A 19650-nucleotide genomic window follows, 5' to 3' on the forward strand; every position below is an offset into this window, starting at 1 on the left:
CTAGAATCGCTTTGACTCTGCCCCATGGGACCTGGGGATCCAACAGTGAGACTGTGGGGAAGCCCGTCTGGGAACCAGGGAACGGAGGCCACCAGCCAGAGGGACACAGCATCTGCCAAATCCCAGGAGCTGCAGTGGGAAGACTCAGAGGAGCTCTCTGGAAATCCACCACAAGAAAGTAAATCAGCTTAAACACTGGAGACCCAGAGGGTGTCAGGATGACAGGGCCAGTGAGGTGGGCTCTCTCCTCTAACACATTACCCTAGTCCTGGCCCTGCACGAGTCAGGGACCTCGGTGGCTAGCCGGGGTGGGAGGGGAGCTACACTAGACAGAAAAACAAAGCCATCCTTCCACGCACACCTCCACATGCTGTGCACAGAGTGGACCAGCTGGGAGAGGGGCACAGCTCCCCCCCGAGCTGTCCAGAGTGTTTATAATTACACGTGAATGGGCATTCTGGTTATCAGCTTGAGACTGTGGGTTTACGACAAAGTGGACTGTCTAAACATGAGCAGGAAAGTTTCCTGCCTGCCTGCCACAGTTTCCACTTAGGGAATGAGGAAGGTAACACCCACAGAATGTTTACAGGGTACCGGCAGGCAAAAACAAAGTTGTGTTTGCATTATATCCCCTGAGTTGTGCTTGTTCTTACATGACTTATAAAAAGAGTTTCTGCTGTGACCTGAGGGAGGCTTGAAACCCCAGGCAGACCAGCTGGGCCACGATTTGGAGGGGCTGGTAAGACAAAGTGGGAGGCGTGGGTTTCTGTACGCACTCTCCCACTGGCCCTGGGTGCCAACCTCCATCACCCCGCACCGTGGGACGGGCCCTGTCTGCGCTCAGTTGCCATGAGCCTGTGCCCCCATCTCCGCCACTGGAGTTCACCAAACAGAGCTCCCACCCCACCCCAAACCCCTCTGCAGCCCTTCCCTCCAGTTCCGGCTTGGCGGGCGGCTCATCACTGCCCAAGACTGTTTCACTTTCAAAACAGCCCTTCCCATTGGTGGGACATAAAAGTGAGACTAAGAGACATGGACAGGAGTGTGGTGGTTACGGGAGGGGGGGGATGGGGGGAGGGAAGGAGGGAGAGGGGGAGGGGGAGGGGGAGGGGTACAAAGAAAACTGGATAGAGGGTGATGGAGGACGATCTCTCTTTGGGTGATGGGTATGCAACAGAACTAAATGACAAGATAACCTGGAAATGTTTTCTTTGAATATATATACCCTGATTTATTGATGTCACCCCATTAAAATAAAAATTTATTTATAAAAAAAAACAACAAAAAAAACCCAGCCCTTCCCCAGGCTGATTTGGGTCCTTGTTACAGGGCTGAGTGACCACAAATAACTCAGTAGATGCTGGTTTATGAATTCAATGTGTCATTTAACAGTATGAGGCCACCACACACCAACTCCTACAAGTGCTAGGGAAACAGCCACCAGCCTCCCTCTGCTTCTCTTTCTCCGGCCTGAATAAGCTTGCATCCAAAGAGCAAGCAAATCAGGACGCCGGTAGCTACTCCCATGCCATGGACACTCATCTTCCCTCTCCTTGCTCTTAGATTGCAAGAAGCGTTTTACTGTCCGGAGTGCACATCCTCCTTCATCTATCCACTACAGACAAAGGTGTAACCTAAAAAAGAGTAATCACTAAATGCCGCGTGGGGTCCTGGATTAGATCCTGGAGCAGTAAAAGGACATAAATGGGAAATTTGATAAAATCCTAATAAAGTCTAGAGTTTAGTAAAGAGTAATGTACCAATATCAATTTTTTTAGTTTTAACAAATATGCTATGGTTTGATAAGATGTCGACAGCGGGGGATCTGGAAAAAGAGCACACGGAAACTGTACTATCTTTGTAACTTTTCTGTAAATCTAAAATTATTCCAAAGGAAAAGTTACTCTAAAAAAAGAGAGAGAGAGAGAGAGAGAGACTAATTAGCAAATGCATGCTCTGGGATTCTATTTAGATTTCTCATCTTTGAGGTAGTTGTTTACGTGTTGAGCTAGGAGTTTCTGCCAGAACTCAAGCCTTGAACACAATGAATAGCTGAGGTCCGGCCCCCCAGACAGGCAAGGCTCAGGGAATACAGCTCTGCTCTGAGAACCGGGGGCTTTCCAGGAGCAGCCACGTCTGCCTCCCTGGGCTGTGGGCTATCCAGACTGGCACCTCCCTCCCAAGACCCAGGCTGCCGCCAACTTACTTTCCAAACACTGGCTCCAGAGTACAGGGGATGTAGTTATCCTGGTCACTCACTGACTTCTTCCCTATGGAAATCTTGACGTAAGGGTCACACTGAAGGAGGGAGACAAAAAGAGTTTGGTGAAATCACTTTCCCCACATGCCTCTGTGGCTTCTTCAGTCCTCTGCCTCAGGATGGGACTAGGCGGTCAGCCATCAAGGAGCTGCCATCCTGTGAAGCTGCCTGGCCGGGGACCCATCCTGCATGCGACACCACTCGGCCCTGAAGTGGGCTTCTAGCCATCGTCCAGTAGTGGATGTGGGGGTACCTGAGTCCTCCATACCCCTAATCCATTTTCCCACTGGGAGAAGGTGGGTGGGGGCCAGGCTGATATCCTCAGAAGCATACCAGTGTGTATGACCTGTAATTGGGCCATGTTGCTGTCCTTTCTGTGACCTCTGCTTCAGCAGAAAGAAAGGGAGAAAGATAGGCAGCTTTGGTCAACCCAACCCAGCCCCGGCTGGCCTTCCCTGAACGCCTCCTGCAAGCAACAACATCCCTCAACTGGCCTCCAGAAGCAGCTGGGGCCGGACAGTGCTCAGGGTCAGTCTCAGCATCAAGAGGTCTTGAAGTACATGAACTGACCATTGCCACAAAGACACCATGGTGACCACTGGTGCTGGGAATGGCTCCATTCTGTTCTGTGACCTCCCAGAAGGGAAAGGGCATGTGACTTCTCACCATGAAAGCAGAGCTCCAAGGGTAGGACACCAGGCCTTTATCCACAACTACAAGAACATATGCTAGGTCTGTGCCTATCTAAGGGGGCAGGAGATGAACCTCGGCTCATACCTCTGAAATCCAATCGCCCGCACCCCTGCCTCTCCTCCTTTCTCCCTCTCTCTCTTTCCAGCTTGACTCTGCCTCTCTCCCACCCCCTCCCAATGACTCCAGACTCTGGCCCTCCTCCAAGCTCCCCTCTTTCACTCAGGGCCAGGGCTAGACAGGCACTGAGGCACCTGCCTCAGGCACACAACTGCAGGGAGGGCCAAAAAAAACTCAGTAATCAAGATAAACGATATTTTAATGCAATATTTTAAAAATTAAAATTAATGCCAACGGACCATAAGTAACAAAATAGCAAAAGTTTAAATGAAGACAAGATCAGTATTACTGATTTTTCTCTGGGCCCCAGGCTCCATCGTGGCACGGCAGGGTGACCGGTTCCCTCCCACTGCTCCTTCTCCCCCACCCGGGAAAGTCCTGCAAAGTGCAGTCCCTGCCTGCGCCTTCATGTCGCCTGTCCTCACGCCTTATCCTTGTCTAAACGCACCCTGACAAGTCTTCTGGCCAACTTTTGCTGAGGTGTTTTTGGTTTTTTTTTTTTTCGTTTATTTTTTTTATTTTTCCGAAGCTAGAAACAGGGAGAGACAGTCAGACAGACTCCCGCATGCGCCGGACCAGGATCCACCTGGCACACCCACCAGGGAGCGACGCTCTGCCCACCAGGGGGTGATGCTCTGCCCCTCCGGGGGGGTCGCTCTGCCGTGACCAGAGCCACTCTAGCGCCTGGGGCAGAGGCCAAGGAGCCATCCCCAGCGCCTGGGCCATCTTTGCTCCAATGGAGCCTTGGCTGCAGGAGGGGAAGAGAGAGACAGAGAGGAAGGAGAGGGGGAGGGGTGGAGAAGCAGATGGGCGCTTCTCCTGTGTGCCCTAGTCAGGAATCGAACCCAGGACTTCTGCACGCCAGGCCGACGCTCTACCACTGAGCCAACCGGCCAGGGCCTGCTGAGGTTTTTGATGCCTTCTAAAATACTACTTTCTTCTCCCTCCCTGCCAACCAGGAAGCCTTCCTCATTTTTCGAGTGTCCCGTACTGAGTTTGGCCTTTTCTGAACTTCTAGAGCACTTGGCTTGTGCTCAAGCTCCATCCAGCCACATCTCAGTTTGGTATATTTGTCTGGTTTCCCTAGATCGCTGTGAACTCCCTAGGGCAGAGCTGTGTCCAGGTTCTGCAGCCCATTTGTACCTCTGGGTGAAGGCGAGTGCTCTAGAAATGTTACCTTCCCATTAGGGTCCTTGGGCTGCAGGCCGAATGCTCGGATGATATAGATGCGGATCAGGCACTCCTGGGGCCCCTGGGCAGCCAGCTGGTGGAACTGTCTTGGGGGCATGGGAATGGCTGGGTCTTCTGGGAGGGGATAAATTTTGAAAAGACCCTAAAAAGAAGGAGGAGTCAGCTTTCATTTTTCTCATCATTGTCACCAACACAATCACCACTATGACCATTACTTTCACCTCTGCCAGAGTCATCACTGCTGAGGTCACCAAGCCCAATGCCATCCCATCACCACCATCTGATTCTGCATCAACAGCGTCAGCATCACTGTCACCACCTCCATCACCCAGCTGGTCACCAACATCAGCACTACAGCCATTTTGGACATTACTACAGCACCCCTGCCCTGCCCCCTTCACTGACTGCCCCTCGTAGGCCTCCCTGGGTGAAGAATCTTCAAGGACTTACCTTAAATTCCCCAATGACAGACGGATCCTCCAGCTCCTCTTGAGTCTTGCCCCGGTAGAGCTTGAAGGTGTTACAAAAGTCAGACAGGCCCTCAAAGGCTTCCACGTTCTCCAGTTGTGTGTCATAGACCTGCCATATGCAGGAACAAAAGAAGGGGACAGTGAAAGAGAGAAGAGAGAGGAATAGCCAAAAAAAAAAAAAAAAGGGAGGAAACATGATAGTGTTTGAGGGAAGGGAGAGAGAGAAGAGAAGAGACAGAGAAGAAAGTGAGAGGGAAAGGCCACAGCAAATGAGAGGAAGACAGGCAAAGAGGAAGGCAGGTGGGAGTGGCGGCAATAAGAGATGGGGTCCAAGAAGGAAGAGAAGCAGGAGAGGGAAGGAAGAACAAGGACAGATAATGAGAATGCAAACAGTGGAGATGAAAGAGAGAGAACAAAACCAGGACAAGGGAGGAAGAGAGAAAGACATTTGTTCAGCTTTTCTGGTTAATGTGGTATTCTGAGAGCCAATATATACATAGGTGGTGCATTTTTTAAGAGAGTAAGATCATATTCAAACACATAAAAAGCTAACTGACGTTTTGTTTGAAGATCAAAGCAGAACTCTGGAAAATTCATGGGTCAGCATGTCAAGCCCCAGTGCTCACTGTCCAGGATGTCTCAATGGCAATGGTATCAAAAACAAGACCAAGTATGTCTTCGGAGCATCACTTTAAATTTGTGAACTCAATTTATTTATTTCATTCCTCTCAAACAGGCAATAACTTTTATTTGTTAAGACAGTGTTTTGGAATTGCTTAGATTTAAACAAAGTAGTGGTTTTCTATTGTAGATGATAAAATAAATATACCTAATAATGAGATTCAACAACTTAACATCCATGCTAAGTTGGTTATATCTGAATCTGACAGTCAAGATACTTCAGGTAAGTTCCTTTCTCTTCTTGCTAAATATTATTTCTCATTTAGGTCTAGCTCAAGTTCTATCTCTTCCAAGAAAGAATTAATTATGTAAGTGATGTAGGTTCATTATTAAAAATTACAAAATACACGTAAATATAAAGAAAACATTATTTTGCCTTATATTTTGATTCCCAAAGGTAGAAACTAATTATTTGGTTAACATTTGATGTGTATCATTTTTTTTTTTTTTAATTTTCAAATTCTAATTTTTTCTGAAGCTGGAAACGGGGAGAGACAGTCAGACAGACTCCCGCATGTGCCCGACCGGGATCCACCCGGCACGCCCACCAGGGGCGACGCTCTACCCACCAGGGGGCGATGCTCTGCCCCTCCGGGGGCATCGCCCCGCCGCGACCAGAGCCACTCCAGCGCCTGGGGCAGAGGCCAAGGAGCCATCCCCAGCACCCGGGCCATCTTTGCTCCAATGGAGCCTTGGCTGCGGGAGGGGAAGAGAGAGACAGAGAGGAAGGAGGGGGGGTGGGGAAGCAAATGGGCACTTCTCCTATGTGCCCTGGCCCGGAATCAAACCCGGGTCCCCCGCACGCCAGGCCGACGCTCTACCGCTGAGCCAACCAGCCAGGGCCTGATGAGTATCATTTTTAACTTTTTCTTGTTCTACGTATTTAGATAGTTGATTTATTTCAATCAAAGGACCAGTGTTTTTATTTGTCAATTGTACCATTTTCTCTAGTCTAGTTTCTTATTTCTGATTTAATTTTAATTTTTTCTTTCTACTACTTCAAGTTGTTTTAATTCTAATTTCAAGTGAACTTTTATTTACCTTGCTACTTCTAGTCTGATTAGAAAAATACTTATTGCTATGAAAATGCCTCTTCTTACTATTGCCTTGGCATTGCCCCATTTGTTTTTGCTGTATTATGCCTTCATTTTCATTTTCTTGGAATTCCATAATCATAGTTTTACTTTTATCATTTGATCCAAGATTCAGATGCTTTATTAGTCTTCATTCTTTCTTTTTAATTAACATGAGCTTTTAAAGCTATAACTTCCTTTGAACACTGCTTTAGCTATAACAGGTAAATTCTTTCTTTTCTCTTTTCCAAATGAAAGGAAGGGAGATAAAGAAATAGATTCCCACATATGCCTTAAATGAGGATCTACCCAGCAACCCCTGTCTGGGGCCAATGCTCTGCCCATCTGGGGCCATGCTCTCAACCGAGCTATTTTTAGCGCCTGAGGCAGAGACTCCACGGAGCCATGCTCAGTGCCCAGGCCGATGCACTTGAACCAATCCAGCCACGGCTGCAGGAAAGAAAAAAGGAGACAGAAAGAGAGAGAGAGAGAGAGAGAGAGAGGAAGAGAGAGAGAAGGGGAAAGGAGAGGGGTGGAGAAGAAGATAGTCGCTTCTCCTGTGTGTGCCCTGACCAGGAATCAAACCCAGGACATCCACATGCCAGGCCAACGCTCTACCACTGAGCCAACCTGCCAGGGCTAAGTAAATCCTAATATAAAGCATTTTATCGTTTTCCAGATATTTTGTAATTTTGGTTTGTATTTTTTTCTTCACCAAGAATTGCTAAAAAAAAATAAAAAAATTTTTAAAGAGGGTTTTTAACTTTTTTTTTCTAGATTGTAGAGATTTGGGCCTTCAGATCTTGTTATTAAGTTCTAGTTTTGTGGGGGGGGGGTTGTTTTTGTTTTTTTTTTATGACAGAGACAGAGAGAGGGACAGATAGGGACAGACAGATAATAAGGGAGAGAAATGAGAAGCATCAATTCTTCCTTGTGGTACCTTAGTTATTCATTGATTGCTTTCTCATATGTGCCTTGACTGGGAGGCTACAGTAGAGCAAGTGACCCCTTGCTCAAGCCAGTGACCTTGGGCTCAAGCCAATGATCTTGGACTTCAAGCCAGTAACCTTTGGGCTCAAGTCAGCGACCATGAGGTCATGTCTATGATCTCACACTCAAACCAGCGACCCCATGCTAAGCTGGTGAGCCCATGCTCAAGCCAGATGAACCCTCATTCAAGCCAGTGACCTCAGGGTTTTGAACCTGGGTCCTCTGCATCCCAGTTCGATGCTCTATCCACTGCGCCACTGCTTGGTCAGGATAAGTTCTAGTTTTATAGCAATTATAATAAAAAAAAATTGTCAATGACATTGCCACTTTTTGAAAGTTATTAAGGTTTTTTTCTTGGCCTGTTACATGGTCAGTTTTTATAACTGTATTCTCTGCTTTCAGGCTACAGAGTTTAACCAAATTAATGATTGTGCTGTTTTTCTATATCCTTTCACAGTTTTGTCCCTTTGTTCTGACATGAACTGAGAGAAGAGAATTACAATCTCCCCCTACCTACCAGCATGTTTCCATTTCTTTTTGTATCTTCTATAATTTCTATTGTGTAAATACTGATGTTGTATAAAGATTGATGTTGCATTATTCAGCATAGAGGTATTCTTAAAACTATCATCCCTTGGAATTGCACCAATTAGCATTATTAAGTGCCATCCTTTGTCTCACTTTTGGAAACTTGAATACACTTGTGTCTAATAGCAAGACGGAAGATTGTGACTTCTGCTTTTTACTTGCAGTTGACAATGACACATTTTCCCTGTTTTTTATTTCAGCCTTTATGAATCTCTTTATTTTAGAGTTAGATTTTGCTTTGAGATCTGACTTAAATTCTGTTATTAATAAGTGATTGATATGACACACATGTTTTGTCTGCTTTCACACTTATATTTACATAGTTACATATTTATAGTTTTCTAGTATCATAGATTTTTGTTTAATCTTTGCCTTTATGGTCAGTTTTGTGTTTGTTTCTTCTGATATAAACAGTGACCTGAGTTTCTATTCTAATATTATTATAAATTTATCATATATAAATAATATTCTTATTCCTTTATGTCATTAGGGACAGTATTTATAAATTCCCTACTATAGCAATGATAAATTAATCAAATTTTATCTCCTGCTGTTTCCTTTTCCATCACTCACTATTAGACACTATTAGATTCCTTAATATTTACCCCTGTATGGTTTGCTTATAATTTGCTTATACTCTTATTATTTGATTTGCCAATTTTAAACACGATCTGTCAACACTATTTGTTCTATAATATAGCAATCAGTGTCTTCACTTTGTATCACATTACCTTTTGTTCTCCAAGTTTTGTCAGTTTCGTCACTTCTAGAGTTCAGTATATGTATTTACGTTCTGTCCTGTTACCTTCACCTTTTCACTTATTTTGATTATAGGTCTAAGATAAAACATGATCACAACCCGTCTTTTCGTTGTGGTCTTCTCAGTTATCTACTCGTTGGCTAAAGTTCATTCCCTACGAGTTCCTCAGGATGGGCTCCTGGGAGCCACACTATCTGCTCCTGAACAGCATGCCTTGGAGCCTGAAAGGCAGCCTGGCTAAGTAAAAATCCTTGGTCACCCTTTCTGTCCTTGATGATCAAGAGAAATTGAAGCCACCTTGATTTATTTCTTATTTTAAATGACAATGTTTTTTGGAAGGAAAGATGGATGACTACTCCAAAACATTCCTTATCTCTGCAGTCCAATAACATATACCAGGATATGTCCCAGGACTGATCAATTAGGCTAAATATTTCCTGACACAAACTGGACTTTCTAATATGTATATTCAAGTATTTTTCCATATTTGTGAAGTTTTATTAGACTGTTAAGTGTTTATTTGTTTTATTTAATTGTTTTGGTTGTCTTCTTCAGAGACTCCAATTATGCAAATGTTGGATCTCCTTACCCTGACTTCTATATGTCATTTTCTCTTCCTTTATTATTACTCTTTCTTTATTTCTACTTTGCTTTGCTTACTTTTATCATTTCTGTCCTCTATGCTCCTGGCCATGTTTACCATTGTGGCCTTTTTGCCCTGGGCTTCTTATAATTTCATGCTTCCTCCTCATTCTTTCTTGAATCTTATCAGCTCATATTTTGCCTCTTCTCATCTCATGATCTCTTGAGTTCTTTCATTTCTGCTTTGCACTCTGACTGCTCATTTCTAAAAAATTTATATCAAAATATTTCATCTTGTCTACTCCTTGGCAAAATTTTTCTGGTCAGAGCATAGCTTCTTCTTTTGGTAAAGTTATGATTTATATTTTGTCTTCTTTTTTCATAGCATTTTTGAATTAATGCAGTGTCATTTCTTTTATTATTACTTGTCACTAAATGTTCCGAATTTTCCTGGACAAATTACTTCTTTTTCTACCACTGATGCAGACGACTTCCTGCAAATATGGCCCGTCTGGGACTCCTGTGTTGCTCCACGTTCTCTGCTTCTCTGAACCAAACTGGCTCTTAGAGGCTTCTGCCACCAGCCTGCGCCCGTCTTCCCAGTTCCCACATCCACTATGGTGAACAAGGGATATAACTTTTATATATTATGGTTAAACCTCAATTTCAGGAACTATATTTTTTTAACAATTTATCATAAAATTTTCAAGCAAACACAATAGTAAAGAGAATAGATAATAAGCCCCCATGTACCTATAACCTATCTTAAATAATTACCAGCATTCTTTTACTAGAAAGTATGGGATTTTCTGAGATCTGCTACCACCATGGCCTTTCATCATTTCCATGCATCTTCTCTTAATTTACTGCCGAGTGGCTTCTACCCAATCTTCATTGCCTTTGGACAACCTTTACATGTATTTTAGAGTCTGCGAGTTTTATTTGTTTCCAACTTTTACTGAAAATGGAGTTTGTGGGTTTGAATGATTTCCAGAAGAAAAGGGGGAAAATGCTGACGTATGCAGCCATGTTCATACTGGAAGTCCCAATAAAATACATTTTAAATTTCCAAGTGGTTGGTCTTTTTGTTTAAACTTTTGTTATTAATTTCTCATCTCATTACATTTTAATCTGTCTTGTATGATTTGTGCTTTTGGTAACTTATTACTAAACTAACATATGATCAAATTTTGTAAGTGCTTTCTGAACATTAGGGAAAAATGTTTTCTCCATTTTAAAAATTATTTTTATTCTCTATTTTTAAACCTACTTTTAATGTAGCTTTAAAACATTTACCTTGTTACTTATATCTTTTATTTCCTTATTTATTTATTTTCTGCTTCATTTGTCTAGAAGAGAGGCAGAAAAATAGACACTCAGACCAATGGAACAGAATAGAAAGTCCAGAAATAAAACCACATATATATAGTCAAATAATTTTTGATAAAGGGGCCAATAACACACAATGGAGAAAAGAAAGCCTCTTCAATAAATGGTGCTGGGAAAACTGGAAAGCCACATGCAAAAGAATGAAACTGGATTACAGTTTGTCCCCCTGTACTAAAATTAACTCAAAATGGATCAAAGATCTAAACATAAGACCTGAAACAATTAAGTACATAGAAGAAGACATAGGTACTCAACTCATGGACCTGGGTTTTAAAGAGCATTTTATGAATTTGACTCCAAAGGCAAGAGAAGTGAAGGCAAAAATTAATGAATGGGACTACATCAGACTAAGAAGTTTTAGCTCAGCAAGAGAAACTGATAACAAAATAAACAGAAAGCCAACTAAATGGGAAATGATATTTTCAAACAACAGCTCAGATAAGGGCCTAATATCCAAAATATACAAAGAACTCATAAAACTCAACAACAAACAAACAAACAATCCAATAAAAAAATGGGAAGAGGACATGAACAGACACTTCTCCCAGGAAGAAATACAAATGGCCAACAGATATATGAAAAGATGCTCATCTTCTTTAGTTATTAGAGAAATGCAAATCAAAACTGCAATGAGATACCACCTCACACCTGTTAGATTAGCTATTATTAACAAGACAGGTAATAGCAAATGTTGGAGAGGCTGTGGAGAAAAAGGAACCCTCATACACTGTTGGTGGGAATGTAAAGTAGTACAACCATTATGGAAGAAAGTATGGTGGTTCCTCAAAAAACTGAAAATAGAACTACCCTATGACCCAGCAATCCCTCTACTGGGTATATACCCCCCAAACTCAGAAACATTGATACGTAAAGACATATGCAGCCCCATGTTCATTGCAGCATTGTTCACAGTGGCCAGGACATGGAAACAACCAAAAAGCCCGTCAATAGATGACTGGATAAAGAAGATGTGGCACATATACACTATGGAATACTAGTCAGCCATAAGAAATGATGACATTGGATCATTTACAGCAAAATGGTGGGATCTTGATAACATTATACGAAGTGAAATAAGTAAATCAGAAAAAACCAGGGACTGCATTATTCCATACGTAGATGGGACATAAAAGTGAAGCTAAAAGACATTGATAAGAGTGTGGTGGTTAGGGGGGGGGAGGGGGGAAAGGGAGAGGGAAAGGGGGAGGGGGAGGGGCACAAAGAAAACTAGATAGAAGGTGACAGAGGACAATCTGACTCTGGGTGATGGGTATGCAACATAATTGAACGACAAGATAACCTGGACTTGTTATCTTTGAATATATGTATCCTGATTTATTGATGTCGCCCCATTAAAAAAATAAAATTATTTTTTAAAAAAATTATTTTTATTCTCTATTTTTAAACCTACTTTTAATGTAGCTTTAATAAAACATTTACCTTGTTACTTATATCTTTTATTTCCTTATTTATTTATTTTCTGCTTCATCTGTCTAGAAGAAAGGCACATTAAAATCCCCATTGCGATTTCAATTTCTGTCATTTCATGCCTCAGCTTGTGTGAGGTATTAGTTTATATATTCTTCTCATTTTTGCTTTAAGTATTTCTAAGCCTTATTATTCTATGTAAACACATTTGGGAGTTTGCTTCATTCAAATACACACATTATATTTATCTAAAATACTGCATTTTGTTACCTTTGTTGTGTACTTTGAATTCTACCTCTTCCTCTTTTGTTTGCGCTGATCTTGTTTGCCAAGATACTTACTTTTCAGGCATTCTAACTAAGTTATATTGCTTTAAACATGTCTTTGAAAGACAGTATAATGAATTTTGACTTTGATATCATCTGAGATCTTATCACTTAATAGAGGTATTTAATCCATTTTATTTGTTAGGAAAATTAATACGTTTTATTATTTTCCTATTATATTTTTCTAGGCTTACTGGGTTTTTTGTTTTGTTTTGTTTTTTAATGCTTTCTTAACATAGCTTTTGTTTCCTATCTTTGGATATTGAGACTATGAGTTGTTTTTTCCCCTATGCTAATGATTACCAAAATATTTTTTTATTTTTGTGTACTCTATTCTCTCCATATCACACAGGTTCTTTTTCAAAGACTCATGTTGGTGGTTTTCTTCTGTTGACTTATCTTTAAGGGAACAGTGTTCTCTCTAGGCCTGCTTTTCCCCCATGACAGGCTGAGTGCATTGTGTCAGACAGCCCATCTCACGTGCACATTGTCAGAGGTCTTCTCAGAGAGGTCGAGCTGAAGAGCTGAGTGCCAATCAGGATCCGGCATCTGAGGGAGCAACAAGGGCCGGGGTGCTGGGCTATCTTGGCAGGAGTTCTCATTTTTACTTGGTTTTCCTCATTTTTTGGCCAGTCTACACTAAAAATATGCCAGATCTAATGTGTCGGACTTTCTTCCTGGCACACAGATAGTTCTCTCTTTGTCTAACCTCAGATCCCTAGCTGCCACCAAGTCAGTGAAGAACTTGCTGCCTGAGGCCTCATTCACACGCATCCACGTCTCCAGACACAACTTACCCATAAGCCTCCCAGATACCTGAGACAGCTTTGACACCTTGTGAATCCATCCTCCAGAGTTTGCTCCAAAGGATCTCAGTCAGCAGCATTACCCGAAAGCCCAAGCCCACCGCCTCCTCCAATTAGGCCCCAATCCCATTCATCGAGCCCCTGTCCAGTGCTCCTGGGCCTCTCCCATGTGTCTGACAACCTTTGCCATCCTCCCTAATTAAGGCAACCAGATACAGCAAATGAAAATACAGGACGCCCAGTTACATTTGTATTTCAAATAAATAACAAATAATTGTTAGATGAGACTGTTTCATGCAATATTTGAAGCATATTTATATTAAAATATTCATTGTTTATCCAAAATTCTAGTGTACCTGATTATTCTGAATTTTATCTGGCAGCCCTCTCCAGGAAACCACACACCTCCTCTGGGAAGCAATTTTAAGTCACCTCTGCTTGTCTTTTTCAAAAATAGCCTACATTTATTTATTTATTTATTTATTTATTTATTTATTTTTGTGACAGAGAGAGAGAGATAGAAAGGACAGATAGGGATAGACAGGAAGGGAGAGAAATGAGAAGCATCAATTCCTCTTTGTGGCACCTTAATTGTTTATTGATTGCTTTCTCATATGTGCTTTGACAAGGGGCTACAGCAGAGTGAGTGACTCCTTGCTCAAGCCAGTGACCTTGGGCTCAAGCCAGCAACAATGGGGTCATGTCTTTGATCCCACACTCAAGCCAGCGACCCCTTGCTCAAGTTGGTATGTATGTGCTCAAGCCAGATGAGCCCATACTCAAGCTGTCAACCTCAGGGTTTTGAACCTGGGTCCTCACCTTGGGCTCAAGCCAGCAACCATGGGGTCATGTCTTTGATCCCACACTCAAGCCAGCGACCCCTTGCTCAAGTTGGTATGTATGTGCTCAAGCCAGATGAGCCCATACTCAAGCTGTCAACCTCAGGGTTTTGAACCTGGGTCCTCACCTTGGGCTCAAGCCAGCAACCATGGGGTCATGTCTTTGATCCCACACTCAAGCCAGCGACCCCTTGCTCAAGTTGGTATGTATGTGCTCAAGCCAGATGAGCCCATACTCAAGCTGTCAACCTCAGGGTTTTGAACCTGGGTCCTCTGCATCCCAGTCCAATGCACTATCCACTACACCACTGCCTGGTCAGGCAGAAGTAGCCTACTTTTAAACAGCATAATTGTATTTGTAGAATTTCCTCAAAATACCAGAAACTGTCTGACTCATCTCTGGTTTTGTTTTTTTGTTTGTTTGGGTGGGCTCCTTTTCTTCTTTTCATAGAAAAAGTGTTGAGCATATTTTTATATTTACTAGGTAATTTTTGCCCCCCTTGTAGATGTGGGGTGATCTGAGCAACATTCTCAAGCTGACTTTCCTTTTTACTTTGATACAAAACTTTATTATAGGAAAAGTTCAGGCCCTGGCCAGTTGGCTCAGTGGTGGAGCGTTGGCCCAGTGTGTGGATGTCCCAGGTTCAATTACCAGTCAGAGCACACAGGAGAAGCACCCATATGCTTCTCCATCCCTCCTCTCTCTCTCCCCCTCCTGAAGCCATGGCTCAACTGGTTCCAGTGAGTTGGCCTTGGGCACTGAGGATGGCTTAATGGCCTCTGCCTCAGGTACTAAAAAAATGGCACAGTTGCTGAACAATAAAACAGCCCCAGATGGGCAGAGCATCGCCCCCTAGTGAGCTTACCAGGTGGATCCTGGTCGGGGCACATGCAGGAATCTGTCTCTCTGCCTCCCCTCCTTTCACCAAAAAAATAAAAATTTAAAAAGTTCAAATAACTTCAAAGATACAGAATAGTATGACAAAATCTAAGTACCCATCTCTAAGCTTTAGCAACTCAATATTTTGCAATTTCAATAATTTTTAATGTTTTGAAAATCTATCAGAGGGCCACCGACACCATCTATCTCCCCCTCCCTTTTTTAGTACTTTAAAACAAATCCTAGGCATCACTTCACCCAAAAATACTTCAGTACTTTCTAGCATTCTTTCAAAAATACTTTCTTAGTTATCCCAGCCCACAATGACTTCTTGCTCTAAATCTGTGGATGACCTTTCTTACCTCAATTAGTTCATCAGATTCTTCAGCCCTCAGGCACCAAATAAGGAATATCTATTCTCTTCCAGTTGTGTCTCCCACTGCCCATCACATGTGCTGGGGACTGACAGAAAAGAACACTTGGACAGGACTCACCTTTAGTGTGTCAAAGTCCTTTTCCAAGTAGGAGCCACACTTTTCCCTCTCCCCGATCGAGGCAAAGAATTTGCTCCACCAATCGATGAACTCCTCCTCCTGAGCAGAGAGAAAGACACCCACCATTTCAGAAACAGAACTTGCCAAGCAAGGTCCTTCTGGACTCAACACCAAGCAAGGCCTATGAGTTGGCCTAGACTTCAAAGCTCCCCTGTTGGGTGACTTCAGGGGATCAGAGAGCTGGAACTCCCCATCTCTCCAGGGGCCAAGACTGCACAGACTGGAAAAATGGTTTGAACACTTGCTTGGTATTAAGAGGCAGAGGTTCTAGGCTGGTCCCTGGCCCCCATTCATTGTCTGATTCTGTTAAGCCCTGGAGTCTTCCCTTTCCTTATTGTAAAGTGGACATATAGCATCATGGTAGATAAGGCTAAAATTTTATGGTATATAGGGTAACTCTTTGGAGAAAATGCAATGATGTGTTATTTATGAATAAAATGCAGTAGACCCAGGAAAAATCAGACCCCCACAGGGCTACCCTGCCACCCTCCATACAGCAAAAGAAAAGAAACATCAGAAATAAGAACTCAGACTCCCCAAAGTCAAATCCTTGAAAAGCAACAAATACTGACTAAGGACCCATTTTTCAAAAGACACTATGCTACATGGGAGAAATCAGGTGAGAAGAAAAGACGTTTGTGACAACCCACTCTCTGCCCAGCCCTTCTTTCATGTACTCGTATTTGTAGGAAAAGGCAGACAAGCCTGCTGGGCACACACTGGTCTCTTCACCTTTTAACTCCTCCTGAACAGCTGTGTCTATAGGACCTCTGAGCTCTCGTGTCTAGAATGCTCCTCCAGCTGTGTCCTGTCTATGTGTGTGTGTCCTGTCACCCAGTGAGTAAGCAAGCAAGCTTCCTGAATGTGGGAGAGTCACACTTTCCCAGGCCTCCCCCTAAAATTTCAAGGGGCTGGGTACCCAGTCTGGGCTTGTGAGTCCATTAAAGCTCAACAGTCCAGTGGGAAGGGCCAAGGACGAGGTATAAATATAAGGGTAACCCACCTGGGACTTGCTTTCCTCCTCTGTCTGAAGGGTAAGCTAGGAGATTTCCAGGAGCCTGCTCTGATTCTATAACATGAGTTGACTGTCTGCCATTGAGTTTCTGGAAATATTGCTGGCTCCCTTTAAACCAATCCCCAGTCCTTTGAGTTCTGACATATTAAGATGAGCACAGTCTTAGGAAATGCCACGGGAATCTGAACAGGCACAATGAGAAAGGGTGGAATAAGGTTCTCAGAGTCACAACAATCCTGGAAGTGTGGCCCTAACACCCTCTGTCTGGCCAGAATGTAGTTCCTAGACACACAGCACAGAGAGCAGGTGTCAGGGTGAGGCTGAGTCTGAAGAGAGTCATTGTCTTACCAGGAAGATCTTCTGGAGCCAAAAGAGAGGAAAAGAAGTTCAGATGTGTTAAGACATAGGGTAGCAGAGCTTACTTACCTTAACCACTCTTAAAACATCCAGAATAGGGCAAAACAGACCTTAGCCCTGATGTTTTAAGTTTAATTTAAAGAAAAAGATACTATGGATCAATAAACATACACCAACATATAGCATGAGCTCACATAATCACCAACACAGACAATAGTTACACAGACATGCCCGAGGGGTACATATACACTAAAATGCACAAATACTCCCCAGAATATACACATTAACATAGGTAGAAATGTTTAGAATGGAATTTCATCTAGCTGTTTGATTCCTTTTTTAGTTTCTTCCTCGGCTCAGATACTTAAAGATTTGAATGTATGACTCAGGCTGACAACCAACGTCTTTTGTACAGAGAAATGACAGGAACACAACAGTTGTGGGAAAGTTACTACACTTCCCTCAGTCTTGAAAAACCACATACATTTTTTTAAAAAGAATATGGAGACAGAGACTCTGAATAATACCATTAACTGTCAATTAAAAAGACAAGCATTATGTAATTTAAACACAGAAAATATACCTTCTTGTTCAGCATCATTGGAGCACTTAGAAAAATTAAAAGCCACAAAGCAAATCTCAATAAAGTCTAAAAAATAAACTCATGATCAATCTTATTCTCTAACTATAATGCAATAAAACTGGAAATTAATGAGAGAATTTTAAAAATTAAACATCCCAAACTTAGAAATTTAAAGGCACACTCTTAAAACGCTCCTAAGTCAAAGAGAAAAACCAAAACTAAAATCACAGATACTTAGAAAATACCAACAGTGAGAGGGTTATGCCCTCAAATTTGTGAGTGCTAGCTAAGTATGTACTCAAAAGAAAATTCAGTCTTAAACATTTTTGCTTTTATATAAAAGGAATGAATATAATTTGATAACTCAAGAAATCAGAAAAAGTAAAAGACCAAAAATTGAAAATGACAAATATAAATTCATATACTAGAAAGAAATAGGAAATTACAATTAATAATTAAACTCCACAGCAAACTTTTAAAAGACTGTTAAAATGAACGTTTATCATATCTAATGTTAAAAAGTAGGTACACCATTAGAAATCAGAAAGGTCAAATTAAAAGGTATTATAGGGAGAATAAAAACATTAAGAGGTTTACTACACCCAAATCAATGGCAAAACCTTGGAGAATCTACATGAAGTGGATAATTTTCTAGAAAAATATAAATTGCCAAAATTGACTCAGAAGTAATAGAAAACATGAAGAGTTCAGTAACCCTGAAAGTGGAAGAGATCTCAAAGAACTACTTCCAAAATGACACCAAGCCAAGATGGGTCTTTTGGAGGGAAAATCCTACCAGCCTTTCAAAGAATAAATCATTCTTTGGTCCACAGCATAGGAAAAAGATGAAGTTTCCTCATTCATTTTGTGAAGACTCAAGACACACACACACACACACACACACACACACACACACACACAGAAAGAGAGAGAGAGATTAATTCCATTCCTGGATAAAGATATAAAGATCTTGAATAAAATATTACAAATAGATTGTTGCAGTAGATCTGACATAGTCAAGCTAAATTATTCCAGTATGCAGGAGTGGCTCAGTATCACTGAGTGAGGACAGAAAACCCTCCTGATCATCTACAACAGAAGTTTGGCAACTGTGGCCCACTGGTTGGCCACATGGTTTTATGTTTTAAATATTGCCTGTGGCTATTTTTCAGCTACAAAGCAGAACTGAGTAGTTGTGACAGAGACTTTATGTCCTCTCACTTAAAATATTTACTATCTGGACATTTAAGAAAAAGTTTGTAAACTTCTGATCCATAACAGGTAGAAAAGAAGCAGGGATGAATTTATAAAATTTTTCAATTATTCCTAAAGAAACTCAGTGAATTAAGAATAAAAGGAGGTATTCTTCACATAATATGAATATTTTAAAGGAATAGCCAGCATTGTGCTTAATAGTACCAGGCCTTCTCCCTTCTGGGTGTTTGGACATAAGGCTGCCTCTGCCAATAATTTTCATGTGATATGGATATAAAGCAGTAAAATCAGAGGAATTGGGAGCCAGAACTTGAGAGCCAGACTAGCAGGGTTCAAATCCTTTGTACCCTGTGCAACTACTTAACTTCTCTGGGCCTCAATTAGCTTATCTGTAAAATGGAAAAACAATAGCACCAATTTGATAAATTTACTGTGAGGAATAAATAAGCCAATGCATATAAAATGCTTAGAACAATGTGTAGCACATAAGTGCAATGTGTTTACTGCTAATACCAATAATAGTGTTGTTTCTTTAGCTTGGACCAGGTTAGCTTCTTGTCCAAGGAGGATGCTAGCTCTGTCACAATGGCCAACAGGAGCCCAGCTGGCCATAGTCTTTCCGGAAGGCAACTGGGCTGCATATTTCCACACCCTTAAAAAAGTGGATTACACTTTGACCGATCACTCCTGTTCTCGAAATCCATCCAAAGAAAGTAATCATAGGTACACATAAAGAATTAACTTCTTGCTTAAAGACTTTAATCATTGTAAAAAAAAAAAAATAGAAGACTGGATAAAGAAGATGTGGCACATATACACCATGGTATACTATTCAGCCATAAGAAATGATGAC

The 19650-nt window shown here is 41.9% G+C and overlaps 1 protein-coding gene across 16 annotated transcripts in view; it reads right to left on the reverse strand.

Moving 5' to 3' along the window:
* Nucleotides 1–19650, reverse strand: part of DYSF (dysferlin) — a 226753-nt gene that overhangs the window by 20487 nt on the left and 186616 nt on the right. For all 16 annotated transcript variants that reach the window (XM_066378029.1, XM_066378031.1, XM_066378025.1 and 13 more), the window contains 4 exons: nt 15568–15666; nt 4712–4840; nt 4248–4403; nt 2207–2298 (listed from right to left, as the gene is read on the reverse strand). In XM_066378029.1, coding sequence (XP_066234126.1) covers nt 2207–2298; nt 4248–4403; nt 4712–4840; nt 15568–15666 — 476 coding nt within the window. The remainder of the gene's footprint in view (nt 1–2206; nt 2299–4247; nt 4404–4711; nt 4841–15567; nt 15667–19650) is intronic.

The sequence above is a fragment of the Saccopteryx leptura genome, chromosome 3 (assembly GCF_036850995.1).
Source record: "Saccopteryx leptura isolate mSacLep1 chromosome 3, mSacLep1_pri_phased_curated, whole genome shotgun sequence".
In the NCBI taxonomy this organism is placed as follows: Eukaryota; Metazoa; Chordata; class Mammalia; order Chiroptera; family Emballonuridae; genus Saccopteryx; species Saccopteryx leptura.